The sequence below is a fragment of the Oryzias latipes genome, chromosome 18 (assembly GCF_002234675.1).
Source record: "Oryzias latipes chromosome 18, ASM223467v1".
In the NCBI taxonomy this organism is placed as follows: domain Eukaryota; kingdom Metazoa; phylum Chordata; class Actinopteri; order Beloniformes; family Adrianichthyidae; genus Oryzias; species Oryzias latipes.
In genome coordinates this window covers 17,782,472-17,798,721 of record NC_019876.2, presented here as the reverse complement: position 1 = coordinate 17,798,721, position 16,250 = coordinate 17,782,472, and the positions used below count along the sequence as shown (strand labels likewise).

Sequence of the window (16,250 nt, the reverse complement as noted above, 5' to 3'; positions counted from 1 at the left end):
ATTCCTGTAAATGCTGAAACCTTCTGATTGAAAGTTAAGTGACCCCTCATCCCGGTGACTCAGAAAAACCAGTTTGTAGACATGAGTTTCCATTTCTCAGGAGACAATAACTTAATTTTAATTCATTTTTTAAAATGGAATAGCTGTTTTAACCTTGAAGTCCCAGCGCCATTTATTTTTATTTATCTTTGACAGGACCCCAGTTAAGCAGAATTAACTACTGTATTCATATAACTCAAAATGTGATTTCCCTGTATGTGTATGCCTGTCTGAAGAGGTTGAAGCAGTTTTTTTGGGCCTGTTTCTTTTAAAAACCTCTAAAAATGTTTCAGAGAAAGAAACATTCTCTATAACATACTGAAATACACTATATTATATACTGAAAGTATTGTGCACTATGCAAACTAGTGAACTAATGCAATAATGAAAGGACAAAGTTCAGAGAACGATAGCAGGGAACATGCAGATAAGATAAAACAGGCCTGTTTAGCTTTCTCTTTTCTTTTTGAAGCAAATTATGATCTTCAGTGACAGTTTGTGCAAAATTAACATATGGAAACATTTGGTATCAATATTAGTTTTTATTACAAAGGATCAATCAGAAAAGAATGCATCATTTTAGCAATGTAATATCATGGCAGAACAAAAAAACCTAATGTACTTTAATACACATATTTTTATACAGATAAATTCAATCAAAGTTTTGATTTAGTTATTGAAATAAATAAACATTTCAAATTACAACAAGTACGTCCAGGGATGATATAACACAAAAATTGATTGACATGATTTAAAAAAAAAGTGGTTTGTGGACAACAATAAGAGTCATGTTGACATGAAAAATTTTACTTATCTTCATCTTGTGGTAACAAGACCCCTTTGAAAGATCACATGCTTTTGTTTATATTTTCCTTTTTTGTCTTTTTTCATTGATCCTTTTCTTTTCCCTGAGTTTAGAGCTTCTGATTTTTTCAAAGCCCCATCGTTCTTCTCATCAAAGCTCTGAGTTTCTGTGCTACTCTGTAGTTTTCCTCTGAGGTCATTGGCACTTTGTCCTGGGGGTTCTGGTGATTCCAGACTGAGTTTAGTCAAATTAGCAGCTAAAACATCCACGTCTGGAGTCACTTGGATAGAAGCAGAAGCTTCATCTTCAGTCTTGAATGCATCCTTTTCTTGTTCCGTACGTTCTTCTGCTCTGTCTGAACTAAGATCGTTTAGAGTGGCTTTACCTGGATCTTCTATTTTACTGATCTGATCTGATCCGATGGTTCTATCACTCCCTTCGTATGGGCCTTTGCTTCTTTCTGTCATCTTTTCGTCTAGTCTCAGTTCCTCCTCACTCTTCTCATCCATTTTCTGTGGGTCTGCCCCGCACTGCTCCTCAGGTGAGGCCTCCTCATTATCTTTTGGGACACTGGCTTTTACGTCACTGCTGTGGGTAGGTGTGGAGTCTTTAAAAGTAGACATGTCACTTCTTTCTAAAAACAAGTGATCTCGTTCATCTTCTTTACTCTTTTCTTTCTCTTTCACCTCATTTTCAATGGGCACCTGTGCTTCTTTAGGCTGGAGGTTCTCTCCTGTGTTTGGATTCTTCTCAGCCGTGTCCCCTTCCCCCTCACTATGAAGACCTGCCGACTCTCTTTTTGTTATTTTTTGTTCTTCACCTCTTTTTCTGTTTTCTTCCATCTGTTCTGCAGGAGAACTAGACAGTTCACAGTTGTTGCACTCCAGGCCCTGATCAGGTTTTTCTTTTTCATCTTTTTTATCAAAAACTATTTGTTTGTGGTCAAAGTTTGACCCTGTTTGAGCTTTTTCTATCTTTATAACTTTTGGAGAAGCAGGTTCTAAATCATTGTCCTTTGCTCCAGATCGTTTCCCCCGTTTCGATTTTTTTGGGCTCTTTGTTCTGTCATTATCAGGTGCATTCCTGTTATCAGTGGTTCTTCTCATTGTCGTCTCCTGGTTGTTGCTGGACTTAACATCCTGGTCACGACAGGGTTTGTCTTCAGCTTCAGGTTTGGACATTTCAGAGGTGTCTACTGTTGTAGTGTCTTCAGCTGAAAGATTTGAATGAAAGATAAATCAGAAAAAGTCTTGACATCATTCAAATGATTCATTTTACAAGAAACATTTCTTACTTTTCCTGTAAAACAGCAGATAAGCGGTCTGGGAGCTAGAAAGACAGATTTAAACACTTAGTTGTCATCTTAGTCAAACACAGGTATATAATTAATATGAGAACAGTTTTTTTGTTGTTTTCAAGGAGTTTTTTGTTCTCACATGTAAAAAACATATTTAAAAAAACATGGCTCACTGATTTTATTCAGATTTGCTCTGCAAAAACTTAATCTTAAAGAAAATACCCTTGTTTCAACAAAAATTGTCTTATTTTCTGTTTTTTAATAGCATACCAAACTAAGTTTAAGAAAATAAGACTAAGTCATTGTATATTTTTGTTAAACTAAGACTTTTTACCCTGTTGGCAGATTTTTTGCTTATTCAAAGAAATCTTTTCTAATTTTAAGAATTTCTGACATATCTAAGTACAGTGTGATTATTTTTGATCAAAGGGATTCAAAATAACTTTATCTAAAAAATTGAGAGAAAAGTCAATTTTAATAAAAGACAGTTCTGCAGAAAAGGACTACATATTTTTATGTTTTAGAGTTTTGCCAAAAAACTGTTTACTGCTTGATCATGACAAGAATGAATATCTCTAATAGATAAAAACAATCTTTTCAAACATTTATAAAAAAAAATACTTACTTAATGTCATCCTGAATGTTTTTTTGCTGTAGTGCCTGCATAAGAAATGAACAAAATTGTGATTTTTTTTTTTGGTAACAATTAATCTTTTTTCTGCTCGTCTATTCATGCTAATACTTTTTTTTGTCGTAAAACGAAGTAAAATCTTTAATCTTACCGCTGTTACTGAAATGTCATTGAAGTGGTACCATCTGTTATCATCCTGGGCCCTGATGGTTGCGGTGTAATGTCCATGTCTCAGCTCTCCAGAGTGCTCCACCAAAGCATACAGCTCATACCCCTGACTCTGTGTACAATAGAAGAAGAGAATCAGCAACAGGAAGAAGAAAAGGTATTTCTGAAAGATTAATTGAGTGTTTTACCTGATCTCCATGGCGAGGTACCTGCAGGATGAGAGGAATCTGCACTCTGCGTTTGAGTTTCACATACTGCATGGTACTGCAGTCAAACTTGAATCTCTTCAGCAGCAGCGTCAAAACTTGAGGATGACGCTTCAGCTCACATTTCTGATTCAAATACAAGGAACATCAGGACATGTTTGGAGTTTCAATGAGGATCCATGAGAACATGCAGCAAATAGTATTCTGATTACTGTGGTGTCTAGGCACAAACATAATTGATGTTGTGCTTGGGTTTGCTTTAAAAACCACAACTGTCCTCAGAATCAGTGTCTTTATACGTACGCTGGTAGAATCAGTTTTAGCGTTGCACTGCTCACAATAAATCAGGTCATCTCCACTGATGCTGGACTCTCCAAGGAAACTTTTGATCCCCTCCGTCTGAACAAATGAAGATGTGGTTTAATTTTCAATAACACACACTATAGATAAAAAAAAACAGATCAAATCCACCTTAAAAATGTCTAATTATGTGATTTCAAAGTAAAATTGGTTTTTGGCTTTGTCTCACTTAAAGTTTTGACTGAAACCCCAGATGTGATGACATGTTGTGTTATCACAAATGCCAGAAACACTAAATGTTGAGCTTTAGCTGAAGAAATGTGGTACGAAAAAAAATTTCTTTTGGCAAAATTTTGAGTTTTACTGTTTGTTTGTTTTTTGCTCATTAACCAGAGCCAGGTCAAATTCTGGATTAGAAAATGCACATTAGTTGATGGAGTGAATGTATTTCAGTAAACTAGTAGATTTTATTTAGTCAACATTTTAGTACCTGTGCCTGTGAATTGTCGTTTTCAGTAGTTCCTCATCTAAAACAGCCAGCTGTTGCATCTGGTTCTACATGTATGTGTGCAAATCAACTAATAATTTTACTTTTGCTGTCATTTTTCTACCCATATTGACATAATCAAGATCAAACTCTTTGTTTAAAATAGCATCTGAGTTTTTGAATGCAATAGTGGAAATGGTCACTGACTAACTTTAAGCCACAAATAGCTTTATAAGGCCCACTTTTTTCAAAATGGCAACTTTTCTGTTAGTTTTAGTTCAATTCAATTTTCAGACTAAACTAAATGAGCATCCCTGCCCTATAGCTACCATTTTATTTTTCAGTTTCTTGTAGGTGATGTCATCCCTTTTTGGTGGGTGAGTTCACAATGTCTGAAATTGATTTTCACTGAGTGCTAGGTAAGCGACTATTGGTGAGTTTTTGTGTCCTGCACGTGTGCGTTTGTGGCAGGGGCAAAATTTTCACTCAAACGGTCAGTGAGAAAGAAGAATTGCCTAAATAAGCTAATCCTTGCAGTCCAGGACTACTGCTGGACATAAAACAAAAAGTTTCCATATTTGATTATGTGTACCAAAGAGTTTCATATGTTCTAACCACAGAATAGTCGTGTTTTTCTGGATCCATCAGAGTGAGCGGTAAACTCCAGAACAGGCTGCTGTCCTCAGAAACTCTTCTGCATTTGGAGCAGGTGCTCCTGTGAGTCAGCTCTCCTTTGAATATCTGAAATTTCATAAACACAAAGAAAAAAAATCAGTCACAGAGTTTGATTCTTTACTAATTTGTAGAGAAATCAAAATAATTTTCCGTTGTATGACCTGAGACGCTTTGAAACTGGTGCAATGTAAAATTTTTTCAAGACACTCAGCAGCATCCTGTTGTTCATGAACTGAAAACATGATGGACATGGAGTTGTATGAGTTTTGTTAATCATCAAAATGATAGTTATGAAACATAAAGCACGAACTATACCTCGGGTAATGCCCAGTTGTTTCGTTATGGCATAGGTGTTTGCTGAATTATTTTGTAAGTTCTCAAACAAGGAGGTGAGATGATGATCAATCATGTCAGGCTCAGAGGAACTACAGAAAAAAACACATGCTGGACGTGAGAAGCTTCTTAAAAAAACAAAACAAAAAAAGATCGAAGAGGAAGAAAGTTTTGGAACAGACCTGATGACAGCTTTCCTGAAGTCTTTGGTCATGAACAGAACCTGCAGAACACTGTTCAGGTAACAAGTTGCCCCCTGATTCCTTAAGCCATGATATCTGTTGTCTATAGAATCTGGTTGATCAATAATTTGTCTTTTCTTGTTTTTTCTACGCCCCATAACAAAACCACAAATCTTTAAACAATAATAGAAAATAACAACTATGGACCTTTAAAACAATCTCTGTCTCATCTGAACTGTGGATGAAGACTGAATTTATACTTTCTGTTTCTCGAGCTGCCGCTCCTTCGTGAATGCTGCATTTGCGGTAATTGGTTTTTTCCCTTTCCAGCAACTTTTGGGAAAAACAAGTGAATGAATGAAAATAAATCATTATACGAACTGGTCCATTAAAAAAATCACTAACAATTCATTGTTTATTTTTATTTTGTCGTTGTTTAGTTTTCTTTAATATATTTTGAAGACATACATTTTTACTATATGCTGACAAATAAGTTCATCAGATCTTAGTTTATTTTAAAGTCCCCATCTCTCCTGAACTTCATAACTTTATTCACTAATTATTTTATTTATTTATTTAAAAAAAGATATAATACTAAAGCGAAACTAGAACGGCCCTCTGTGACGTCGGGTCCCGTTTAAAGTCTGATCTGCCTCCCGTTTCACTTTAGATGATGAAGACAACGCTACCAGCGGGACTGAAACGATGGTGATCCAGGTGATCGTGAGCACCTATGAGGGCCAGAAGATAACCGTCGACCTGTGTCAAGATGAGAAACAGCTGCAGCTGACGACTGTGCTGCAACTGAAGCAGAAAATAGCACTAAAGCTTCCCGGGAAAGCAGGTTTGGGACACTTTCTTAAAAATTTCAGTCTGCAGGAGCTCTTTTTTGTTGTTTTTAGTGACTAAAAAAGTTTGTTTGCAGAGCGGATGACAGCAGACATGAAGCTGATCTTTGCTGATAAGAGGCTGGACTCTGACAACAAACTGCTGTGTGAATTCGGGATCGTCCACAAGTCTCTGATCCAGATGGTGATGTCTCTGGATGGAGGAAGAGGAGCATGATAGCAGGGGATCAGACATCCAGCTGCTTCACATTCATCATTCCATCAAACGAACAGTTTTTCAACTATGTTTATACTTGTTTGTTTCTCTTATGCTTTATAATCATTGTATTTTTGTCAAATTCTCCCCAGTTGGAGTTGATCATTTGTTGCACAAATAAATGTTGAGAACTTTAAAGTGTGGTGGTCTATTATTGAAATTAAATATGCATTTTGATTAGATACAGCAAATAAATTGATGCTTAATGTGGTATAAAATTAGTTTTCATCTTAAGTTAGTGAGCCTGTTTCCCTCATTGTTTTGCATGATATACAATATGATATAAGTATTCAAGCTATAGACAACAAGAAACCCCCCGGTGCAGTTTTTAGTCCTGTCATGACTTTGCAAAGTTTAGGGGTTTTTCATGCTGTAAAATCACCTGGGGACAAGGAACTATCCAAAGTGCTGAAAAACAGAGATTGCATTTTTTAACTTTTACTTTTACTGTAATACATCCAAAAAGGAGAAGAAGAAAAAAACACGAGGTCTGCTCATATCAAGTTATACTCGTGTGCTGATCTCTCAGTGATCAGACTCAGTGATGAAAAACAAGGCTTGAATCGGGCATGGACGCACAGTAATCGAAACAGAAAGGAAAAATCTCGGAAACGTTGCTTTGATTTAAAATCAAGACTTTTTTTATTATACTTTCATTTCAACAAAAAAAAAGTATTCAACTGCCAAAAAAAATTGAAAATACACAAAAGACATGCTTGAAAAATTATTAAAATCACTGGAAATGTGTGCATCCATTGGAACTTTTAATTTGAAATCGCTGGATTTAAATGGCAGCGATTTTTAGTTTTATCCTAAGCACACAGAAATCCAAAATCCAAGACCAAAAACCAAGACGGTTTCAAGAGGTAAAATGTGCGTTTTTTCTTCTTCCAAATGAAACACACTTCCATGCGACGTTGCTGTGCGTCTTTGAATGGAGGTCACGTGACTCCATATGGAAACTTAAGCGGAATCGAAAGTATTCGTGTTTTATTCATGTTGCAGCGTCTCGTCTCCACAGGACAGATCAGACCTTCAGGAAGATGAGCGCCATGGAGAAGAGCTACAACCTCCACGACAGAACGCTCAGATTTGTGGACAGAGAGGATGAAATGGATTGTAAGTTTTGCGTGGTTTAAAGGCTTGTTTTGTGTCGCATTTTAGCGTTAGGTTGGTCGCAGTGTGATCTCATTTTGTGACTGCATGTGTGGTTGTTGTTTTTGTTTAGTTCTTTATGAGGAATTTGCGTCTCCAAGAGCAGAGATGTCCTGCGGCCACGCCGTGACCCCCATGTCTCTCACCAACTGGTGCCGCCGGTTGTTGGAAGAGGTGCGTTTGTTTTATCCACTATTACTAAACGGCGTCATTGAAGCTTTTAACTGTGTTTCCTGATCGGCTGCAGGTGATCCTCTTTCATTCAATTGAATCAATTTATTTATGATTCATCTTTCAGTTTCTGATTGCTTCAAATAAATATTAGTTCACATTTTCAACTATTATCGTAAAATTGAATTTATTTGGTTCTGACAAAGTGGTTTTGCATAAAAAGGACATAAACTAAACACATTTTCAACTTATATTAACAAACATTCATTATAACAAAATATACTAACATATTTGTCAGTTTTTCTACGAACACATAAGGTCAAACGATCTGGGAAAGTACAGGGATAAGAAACGCATCTAGTTTAATTATTTCAAGGTTACATTCTGTAGTTTAAAATCAAACAAATTTTAATTAGACACTTTTTTCAGATCGAACCCTACCTTTAAACTTTTTTGCATTAAAGCATCAGCTGAATAACTGCATGTAAATGTAGCAGCACAACCACACTCAAAGCATCTATTTATTTGAATAAAAGGGCAGTTTTTCTAACTTTTCATTCTGTTTATGTGTCCATTCAGGGTAAAAGCAAGTTTGTTTGTGGTCAGCCGAACTGCAATAGGGAGTGGCCTTATGTGGAAGTTCGTAAAATGGCTCTGCTGACCCCGGAGGAAAGAGAATACTTTGAAAGCACAATGGCTCTTAATACCGCCAGGGAATATTTCAACTCCGAAACAGTGAGTATCTTATTCAAAATGAAATATTTCCAAATCTGAATCCAAGAACCTTTTTCCTCTAATAATGTATTATTATCTATTATTACAGTGTCCTGGATGTAGTTTCTCTGTGACAAGGAAAGATGATTCTAACCTGAGTGTGCGCTGCCAGATTTGCACAGTACGGAAAGGACGGGCCTACGAGTTCTGCTGGCAGTGTCTGAAAGAATGGAAGGGTCCACAGCCACGCACAGACCGCTGTGATAATGATGGTTGCTTCAACGAGGCTCTGAAAACTCTGAGGACCTGCCCAGAAATCCTTTTTGAATCGGTTAAAAACGTCAGGGGGTGTCCTTCCATCAGGGCCTGCCCCACCTGTGGATCTCTGCTGGAGCACACCTCGAAAAAGTGTAAAAATCTTTTGTGTCCTCGATGCAGAGTGGAGTTCTGCTTTGTGTGTCTGAAAGCCACATTTAAATGTTTGAAAACGAGCACTCATTTTGAACCATGCTCAGATGGCGTCGCTCCCAGACAAACTTCCATCCCTGTGTGGCATCAGTGAAGATACTGGACTGTGCAGCTTTATCTTTTACATCATTACAATAGAATACATTAATAATAATAATAATTGGTACTTTATTTATCCCACAATGGGGAAATTCTTCTCCGCATTTGACCCATCCCCTGTGGGAGCGGTGAGCTGCAGCCTACCGCTACAGCCTCGGGAGGCAGTAGCGGTAAGGGTCTTGCCTTAGGACCCTCACTGTTAATTGCTTGCCATTGATATGGTAATTGACCCAGTACCATTGTTTATCCCCCTCCGGGAATCAAACCTTGGATTCCTGCATGTTAGGCTATCACCTACTGAGCTACCCAGCCGCCGTTATTATTATAATACAATATTATTGACGAAACAGCACAGGTACTGAGCTACATTGTAGAACAATGATAACATTAAGGGGACAACAGTAACAACAAAATACAAGAGAACTTAAAAAACAATAAAAAACAGAAAAAAATGAAGAGCAAGAGTTCAGTTTAACACTACATGATGCACAGCTGACATTAAATTAATATATTTAACAGCAGCACTGTAGTTATTGATGCTGTCTCACAAGAAAAAAAATCCTGATCAATCACTATCCCCTGAGAATAGCAGCTTTCGATAAAGGCTCATCTTAAACTTTTGTTACATTTTCAATATATGCATAAAATAAGTGTAATTGTATATAAAAATATGGTTTTATGTTTGCATCAATGCTTGTTGGATATATTTCTGAATAAACCCACACTTAAACCTACATTGTGACTGCTTTTGTTTGAAATGTGAACATAATTAGAAAAATAAACAGTTCCAGTGCTTCCAGTGGGGCAGAATTGCTTTTGAGAGTTATTTTCATTTTCAAAACTTTCAGCATCTAACTGAACAAAAATAATTTAACCCCCCCCCCTTACTGTTTGGATAATTGTGCTTAATCTTTTGATCTATTTTAAAAGTCTTCCCAGTGGTCTTTTAATTATGATTATGAAATTTTTAGCAAAAAACTTGTGTAGTTTTCTAGGACATAGTTCTGCAAAGCAACAGAAGTTCATTAGGAATTTACCTTTGAGTTGGGGTTTATGCTTTCATCAGAGTGGATCTTTAAATACTATTTCATTCCTATTATTTTCTGTATACAAGATCGATCAATAAAAAAATAAAAATAAAAAATAAACTATTAACTGTAAACTAACACTCGGCCAAACTATTAGCATCTAACAATGCAAAAATGTATTTAAATTTCTTATCAGTTTAGTTTCTTTTTCTGCAAGGTTTTTCAGCTTTGGACCTTGAAGCATTTATAGGATCATATCTCATCTTTTCCTTTTTTACGGTCACTGATCCTGAATGTTCCACTGTTTCAATTTCAAGAAAAATGCTCCAAAGAGGAAAATCAAAACCGAAAGTATACCTCTTTATCTGTTCACTGCCTTCTGTATGACTTTCTGCTATCTACTTTTTAATCTTTTACCCAAAATGACTTTTATGGCTTTGAGTAAACACATATAAAAACACATTTTTAATCAGTTCAGTTAGCAAAAATCACTTTTTGTTAGTGCCAAAATAAGTTTAGTAAAGTTTTTTTTTTAAATAAAATGTTACATATATTTCCTTTAAAAAAAAGAAACTTTATATTTTTACATACAGAACAGGACTCATGAGTGTTTTTAGGGGAAACGTCTATTTTTGCGACACTTTCTTACAAAAAAGAAATTACCGGTTTTGTGACTCTGTCATGCAGAATAAAATCTAGACCAGATGTTTCATTAATTTTTGTTTGCAGTTTTCCTATTGAGAGATTTCCCAGAAGTCACCTGACAGAAGATAAGACATTTGCTTTGACCCTGAATAGAAACTAAACTGTGAGGCTGTTTCATGCAAAAGATCTTTCAGGGAGTTTCCACTGTCAATGAATGTAGCACGGTATTTTCAGAAAGTTAAGGATAAAAATCTAACTTTGGTTTTGATGTGTACATATTTTAAGAAAATACGTTTTGCTTTAAAAATAATTTAACATTTAAAAGAAGAATTCTCCCTCCTATTGAGTCTTTTGTTTTAATTTCCTTGATGTGAACTCACCACTGATTCAACACAAGAAATACAAATACAAAAACAAGTCCTTTATCATTATTATTATTATTATTTATAATTTCACAGTGATTTAGCAGAAAATAACATTGCGTTTGTGACTTAACACTGAAGTCTGGCATTTCCGACAGACCTTGAATGCAACATCACCTCTGCACACAAAAGGAAAGCAAGTTCAGAACCATTTTCTCTTCTCGAGAAAGGCGATGCATCTCTGCGATCCTGCTGACCGTCCGTCACAGAAAAGCTGAGACCAGGTGAGAGGAAAAAGAGTCAAACACTGACGCAACATGAGTTTTTATAATTCTACAGAAATTCAGTGGACGTTTAACAATCAAGGTAAGAAAGTTGTTGTGATCTTCTGACTAAATAGTTTTAGTTAAACTTAGTTTGTCTCAATTTTTAATTGCAATTTTTTTACGTGATCTCTCACAGAAAGTTATATGTTTGGATTAATAAACCAGGGATCAACATGTTACCTGAACAGTGTTCTGCAGGTTCTGTTCAGGACCAGAGGTTTCAGGGATGCTGTGAACAGGTTTGGGACACAATTTTAACTTAAAAAAAAAAAGAAAAGTCAAAACTAACCAACCATATAGTGTATGTAACATATCTCTAACTCCAATAAGTGTTTTTTTTTTTCAGAGACAATACCCATGGCACTGCTTTTATAGATCCTGTACTCAAAGCCTTGTTTCAGGATTTAAACAGACAAACAGCAGAAACGGTGCAGGTTACCAACAAGCTGGGCATTGACAGAGGTAGAGTATAAAAGTACATGTCAGTTATTAATCTATACATGTTGAGGCATGGATGGTTCTGGTGCTTGTGAACACTAATAGATCATACTTTTTCAAAAGTTTAGCACCTTCAATTAAAATAAAATGATATGATCAAACGTATACATGCAAAAATATTGTTGCAAAAGCAGATAGAAAATAAGCATAATAAACTATAGTGAAATATTTGTTTGGGTATCTTGAATGAAAAGGTTAAAGAAAAAAAACCACGATGTTTAATATATTGATGTTTGTGATGCAAATCAGCAAGAAAAATGACAAAACCATGGATTTTCTTTTTTGTTGTTGTTGCTTTTCTTTCATTCTAATCAACCAAATAACATTAATTTTCTTGTAGCCTAACAGTATTCACTACTAACCAGCCAGTGACTGCTCCTTTTCCTGCACTTTCCAGGTATCAAATTATTATCAGATTTGGTTGGACAGAGGTGTAGTGGTTAGCACTCTTGCCTCATAGCTAGAAGGCCTTTGCTTGAACCCCATTATGATCATAAGCGTTCTCCTCAAAGCTCAAAGTGCTTACAATATGTATCCATTATTGATTCACTCCTTATTCATACTTTGTCTTGCTACACTATTGATGTAGCCACAGCTGCTTGGAGCAGACTGACAGAGGTGTGGCTCTGGCTACTCTGACCATCACATTCACACATCAATGGAACCACACTGGAGGCAGGGAGGGGGAAGTGTCTTGCCCAAGGACACAACGACAATTGACTTCAGGAACTAAACTCCAGCAACCCTATGAGCTCAAAAGGGATTGAGCAAGTTAAAAAAATGAATGGATATTGCAGAATTTTTAGTATAAATCAAACTTTATACATGTCAGAGGATAAATGCCTCAGAAAAGGAAACATAAAAGAATCACCACTTTTTATTTTTATGTTAATCCTCCTTCCTGCTCCTCCAGTGAATCAGCAACGTGATGCAGCGGAGTACTTTGAGAAGATCTTAACTCTCTGCAGTGAGGAGGCATCCCAGGTGAAACACGGAGGCCACAGGAGATGTCATTTTCACAAACAACAGCATCTGTTCTCATCTGTTGTCATATTTCTGTTTTCAGGTCTTCCAGGGAAAAATGACAAACAGGACAGTTTGCACAGAGTGTAATGATAGAATTGATGAAGAAACTGAATTCTGGAGTCTTCCTCTTGCACTGGTGAAATCTCATGGGAAATATTACAGCGTGGTGAGTTTATTGTTTTAAACCAACATTAGATAAACACCAAATTTAATAAATTTGAAGGTTAAAAAAACTAGAACTAATGCTGTGGTTTGAAGCTATCATTGTTTGCACAGACAATATTGAGTGTTCTGGAAAGTCCATGCAAGGAGAACGGTGAGTTTTACTAAGACAGGTGCTTTCCACAGGTGGATGGTATCCAGGAGTTTTTTAAGGAGTCCTGTCTGGATGAAGACAACCAGCTGTACTGTGAGGACTGTGGCCACAAATGTGATGCTTTGTCTGTGAGTAACCACAAGTTTGTGAATATGGTTTATCATCAACGTAAAGTGACCGTCTTTCCTTTCCTATTCAGAAATCCTTAATCACATGTCATCCAGTGGTGTTGGTGTTGCTGCTGAAGAGGTTTGAGTTCAACTACAATTACATGTCATATGTCAAAAATGACCAATTTGTGGATGTTCCTCACACCATAAACATACCAGAGGTACGGTTTTAGAATGAGATTTAAAATCAATTCAAAGCTGATTTCTAGTATTGTTATAGAAATATTATTTTCTGTGTCTATCAGAATCAGATCTATGAAATCTATGCCTTTGTGGAGCACTTTGGGAGCCTGAAAAGTGGACATTATACTGCAACAATCAGATGTCAGGATGGAAAAGAAGACAGATGGTTTTGCTTTAATGACTCCTGCGTCACTCTAGTAAGACTGATTCTCTGTTATTTCTAAATTTTCTGAATAAAGTTGTACATGTTGGAAAATAAAAAGAGACACTGTTTTCTTTTCATTACAGATGAAACACCAACCTTTCCAGGAACATGAGACTTTAAAGTAAGAACTTTTTTGTATATTTTTCTGAAGCACCTGAACCACTTGACAGAGTTTTCTTCTTTCCTTTTTTTGCCAATAGATCCCAGAGTGCTTATCTTCTGTTTTACAAACGGAAAAGTAAGAAACAGGCCTTCCGTCTGTTGTTTTTGAATATTCTTGTAATTCTTTTTTTGCTACTTTATCTAAACTTTTTAGCTCATGCCGGAGGTGGAGGTTTCCCCGACAACAGAGACGTGTCCAAAAGCAGAGGAGTCCTGCATGACGTCAATAGGAACCCAGCTCATTGTCAAAATGTGGAAAACAAACAGGATGAGGAAGATGAGTTAAAAAGAGATGAAGAAGTAAGAACGGACACCTGTTCAGATGCAAGACCTAGAAGGTCAGAATCAGGCCTCAGTATTGAAGCAGGTCAAAACACAGGAGTATTTTTCCATCAGAGCAGACCATCACTTGATTACCAAGATAATCAACATGTAAAAATGGAGGGCGAGGACAGGAAGTCCCACAACACGGCAGCAAGTGACCAGGAAGGTGAAAGCTTTGATGAAAATATGAGAAAGAAAAGAAAAGTAGATGTTAAACCTGTGAAACATGTGACAGATGAAAATGTAGAGGGGATTAAAGAAGCAACAGAAAAACCCGACACTGGTATGCCTGCATCAGGAAACCTACAGCAGGTCCAAAGACATTCTCCAGCCAAACATGGAGGAGACAAACCTGAAAGAGAGTCATCTAAACAGAACCAAGGGGAAAAGGTGGAAACCACACATAAAATGCACAGAAGTCATGATAATACTCCAGCCTTCTGGAGTGTTAAGAGGGGAGAGGATCAAAAGGCATCAGGGAAAAGGAGTTCATCTAAAACAAAAGATTTTGAAAAAAATCAGAGCAAGAGAGGACAAGAAGAGAAACCAAAACCAACAAATGATGCCAGTGGAAAAAGATCTGCTAAAAAGCAGAAAACTGAAGGGAGTGATGAACAAAATGAGATAATAGAGAGTTCTCTTCATCCACACACAAAACCAGAAACACTGAGCCAAGAAAAAGTCCAGCAAAAACCAAAAACTACAAAATCTAAAAGATTCTGGAAATTACGGAAAATCTCATGGAAAAAGTCAAAGAAACCCAAAGACAGTGAAGATAGTGAAAGAGTAGAAGAGGAAAGTGAGACCGGCAATAGAATGAGTTCAAATGGCGTGGAGAATAACACTGCAGCACATTCTACTAAAAAGACAAAACAACAGGAGAGAATCCCTGATTCTGAAAATGAGATGAAAACTCGAGGAGAAACATCTAAGACAAAAAAACGAAAGAAAACAATTTCGTGTTTCAGTTTTTAACGTAGGAAGGAAAATTAGATTTCAAAAAGTAATTGAAACTAATATTCGCTTTTGACAGTTGCAAATATTACTCACAATAGACACTAATGAATTTTAAAATTTTAATATGATACCAAATGTATGGATAGTAATAACTGAAAATTAAATATTAGTAATTGAAGTAAAATAAAGCAAACCAATAAGCCTCTAAAGTGTTTTCTCAGCAACACTCAGGTAAAAGTGGCACAAAAATTCAGTCTTGATCTAATAATTTTTTGGTGGATGCAGTGATGGTTAAATGCCAACTTGTTTACGTTTTAAATATGCCTTCTTTAAATGAAAATAACTTTGCAAACATGGGAGGATTAATCACTTTAAGAGTAAATTTATTTTAAAATACTGATTGATTTTTTTCATTTGTAGATATACACACAATGAAATATTTTGAGAACGGGAAATCAAACATTTCTGTTGTAAATGAATGTTATTGGAGATAAGATTGTGTGAATAAAATAAAATAAAATAAAAAACTGGAATTTGTGGTTGACTTATATGGATTTTTTTTAAAGAACAGTTTTTATGTCGTTATTTAGCTGAAGAAGAAGCTGTATCTATGAATATTCATACTCTGATAAACTGTTTATACCTTAAAACAATGGATCAATTCTCCAATACTTAGAAAAGTCCCATGATGACTTTGTGATGTTATATTAGCCCCACCCTCACTGAGAGAAACCAAAAGTGTTTGACTGAACAGCATTTACTGTCCAAATTCAGCATGAATTTAGGTTTCGTTTCTGCAGAAAAGTCACATGAGGGTGTGTCACTGCAAATGTGTTTGTCTCACATCAGCCTCGAAAGACACTGAAAACACAATAGTAATTTACTATTAGTAAAATTCTTGTTTCAAAACTACACAGAATAAAAATGAATGAATAAATAAACAATTTTAAAGGACTTGTTTTAACTAGAAATGATAAAGAATACATGCAGTGTTTGAACACATCCCATGTGGGATTTGTGTGCATACTTGCAGTTTTGAAAAGGGTTCAAAATCCCCTAAAAATCTGTTTGAAACTATTTTCTTATCCCTTAAAATTACTTTTCATTTATGTCTTTAGAGATTAAACCCAGTTAAACACAAAGCATATTTTCCAATTATGTTTAACTTTTTCATGTAATGATTTTCTGATCTCTGTACATCTATGATGTCACAC

The 16,250-nt window shown here is 36.0% G+C and overlaps 3 protein-coding genes and 1 long non-coding RNA gene across 6 annotated transcripts; 3 read left to right on the top strand and 1 right to left on the bottom strand.

The window, feature by feature from the left end:
* Positions 1-561: 561 nt before the first annotated feature.
* LOC105356428 (ubiquitin carboxyl-terminal hydrolase 17-like protein D) lies at positions 562-5,395 on the bottom strand. Its single transcript, XM_011487562.3, has 10 exons — positions 5,124-5,395; positions 4,924-5,033; positions 4,770-4,840; positions 4,549-4,674; positions 3,450-3,545; positions 3,129-3,272; positions 2,924-3,052; positions 2,767-2,801; positions 2,139-2,173; positions 562-2,057 (listed from the first exon to the last, which is right to left on the bottom strand). Exons 1-10 carry the CDS (start codon positions 5,279-5,281, stop codon positions 856-858), a joined length of 2,106 nt encoding a protein of 701 aa, XP_011485864.1. The 5' UTR covers positions 5,282-5,395; the 3' UTR covers positions 562-855.
* A 380-nt stretch (positions 5,396-5,775) lies between these two features.
* LOC101171442 lies at positions 5,776-6,365 on the top strand. The gene is made up of 2 exons (XR_177543.4): positions 5,776-5,967; positions 6,049-6,365. It is a non-coding gene; the product is annotated as an uncharacterized LOC101171442 (long non-coding RNA).
* An 844-nt stretch (positions 6,366-7,209) lies between these two features.
* On the top strand, positions 7,210-9,569 carry LOC101171199 (uncharacterized protein DDB_G0292642). Its single transcript, XM_004079833.4, has 4 exons — positions 7,210-7,346; positions 7,456-7,556; positions 8,133-8,288; positions 8,377-9,569. The coding sequence occupies exons 1-4, from the start codon at positions 7,271-7,273 to the stop codon at positions 8,827-8,829; spliced, it is 786 nt and encodes a 261-aa protein (XP_004079881.1). The 5' UTR covers positions 7,210-7,270; the 3' UTR covers positions 8,830-9,569.
* Positions 9,570-10,967: 1,398 nt separating this feature from the next.
* LOC101170221 (ubiquitin carboxyl-terminal hydrolase 47-like) lies at positions 10,968-15,569 on the top strand. Of its 3 annotated transcripts, none has more exons than XM_020711690.2 (11): positions 10,968-11,153; positions 11,332-11,434; positions 11,542-11,657; positions 12,607-12,677; positions 12,760-12,885; positions 13,068-13,163; positions 13,235-13,366; positions 13,451-13,585; positions 13,677-13,714; positions 13,794-13,831; positions 13,910-15,569. In XM_020711690.2, exons 2-11 carry the CDS (start codon positions 11,340-11,342, stop codon positions 15,052-15,054), a joined length of 1,992 nt encoding a protein of 663 aa, XP_020567349.1. In that variant the 5' UTR covers positions 10,968-11,153; positions 11,332-11,339; the 3' UTR covers positions 15,055-15,569. The 3 variants fall into 3 exon arrangements, with proteins under 3 accessions (XP_020567349.1, XP_011485862.1, XP_011485863.1); XM_011487560.3 differs by having other exon boundaries at positions 10,969-11,235; XM_011487561.3 differs by having other exon boundaries at positions 10,970-11,235; positions 13,922-15,569.
* Positions 15,570-16,250: the final 681 nt, after the last annotated feature.

What these genes read in the sequence shown, in the direction of transcription:
- LOC105356428 (XM_011487562.3), bottom strand. Translation starts at nt 5,281, where the DNA reads ATGGGGCGTAGAAAAAACAAGAAAAGACAAATTATTGATCAACCAGAT. An exon ending in TTCAGGAAAGCTGTCATCAG is followed by an intron (nt 5,034 to 5,123) that starts GTCTGTTCCAAA and finishes TTTTTTCTGTAG; the next exon opens with TTCCTCTGAGCCTGACATGA. An exon ending in CTAAAACTGATTCTACCAGC is followed by an intron (nt 3,273 to 3,449) that starts GTACGTATAAAG and finishes TATTTGAATCAG; the next exon opens with AAATGTGAGCTGAAGCGTCA.
- LOC101171199 (XM_004079833.4), top strand. Translation starts at nt 7,271, where the DNA reads ATGAGCGCCATGGAGAAGAGCTACAACCTCCACGACAGAACGCTCAGA. An exon ending in GCCGCCGGTTGTTGGAAGAG is followed by an intron (nt 7,557 to 8,132) that starts GTGCGTTTGTTT and finishes GTGTCCATTCAG; the next exon opens with GGTAAAAGCAAGTTTGTTTG. An exon ending in AATATTTCAACTCCGAAACA is followed by an intron (nt 8,289 to 8,376) that starts GTGAGTATCTTA and finishes CTATTATTACAG; the next exon opens with TGTCCTGGATGTAGTTTCTC.
- LOC101170221 (XM_011487560.3), top strand. Translation starts at nt 11,187, where the DNA reads ATGAGTTTTTATAATTCTACAGAAATTCAGTGGACGTTTAACAATCAA. An exon ending in ACAAATGTGATGCTTTGTCT is followed by an intron (nt 13,164 to 13,234) that starts GTGAGTAACCAC and finishes TTTCCTATTCAG; the next exon opens with AAATCCTTAATCACATGTCA. An exon ending in ACACCATAAACATACCAGAG is followed by an intron (nt 13,367 to 13,450) that starts GTACGGTTTTAG and finishes TGTGTCTATCAG; the next exon opens with AATCAGATCTATGAAATCTA.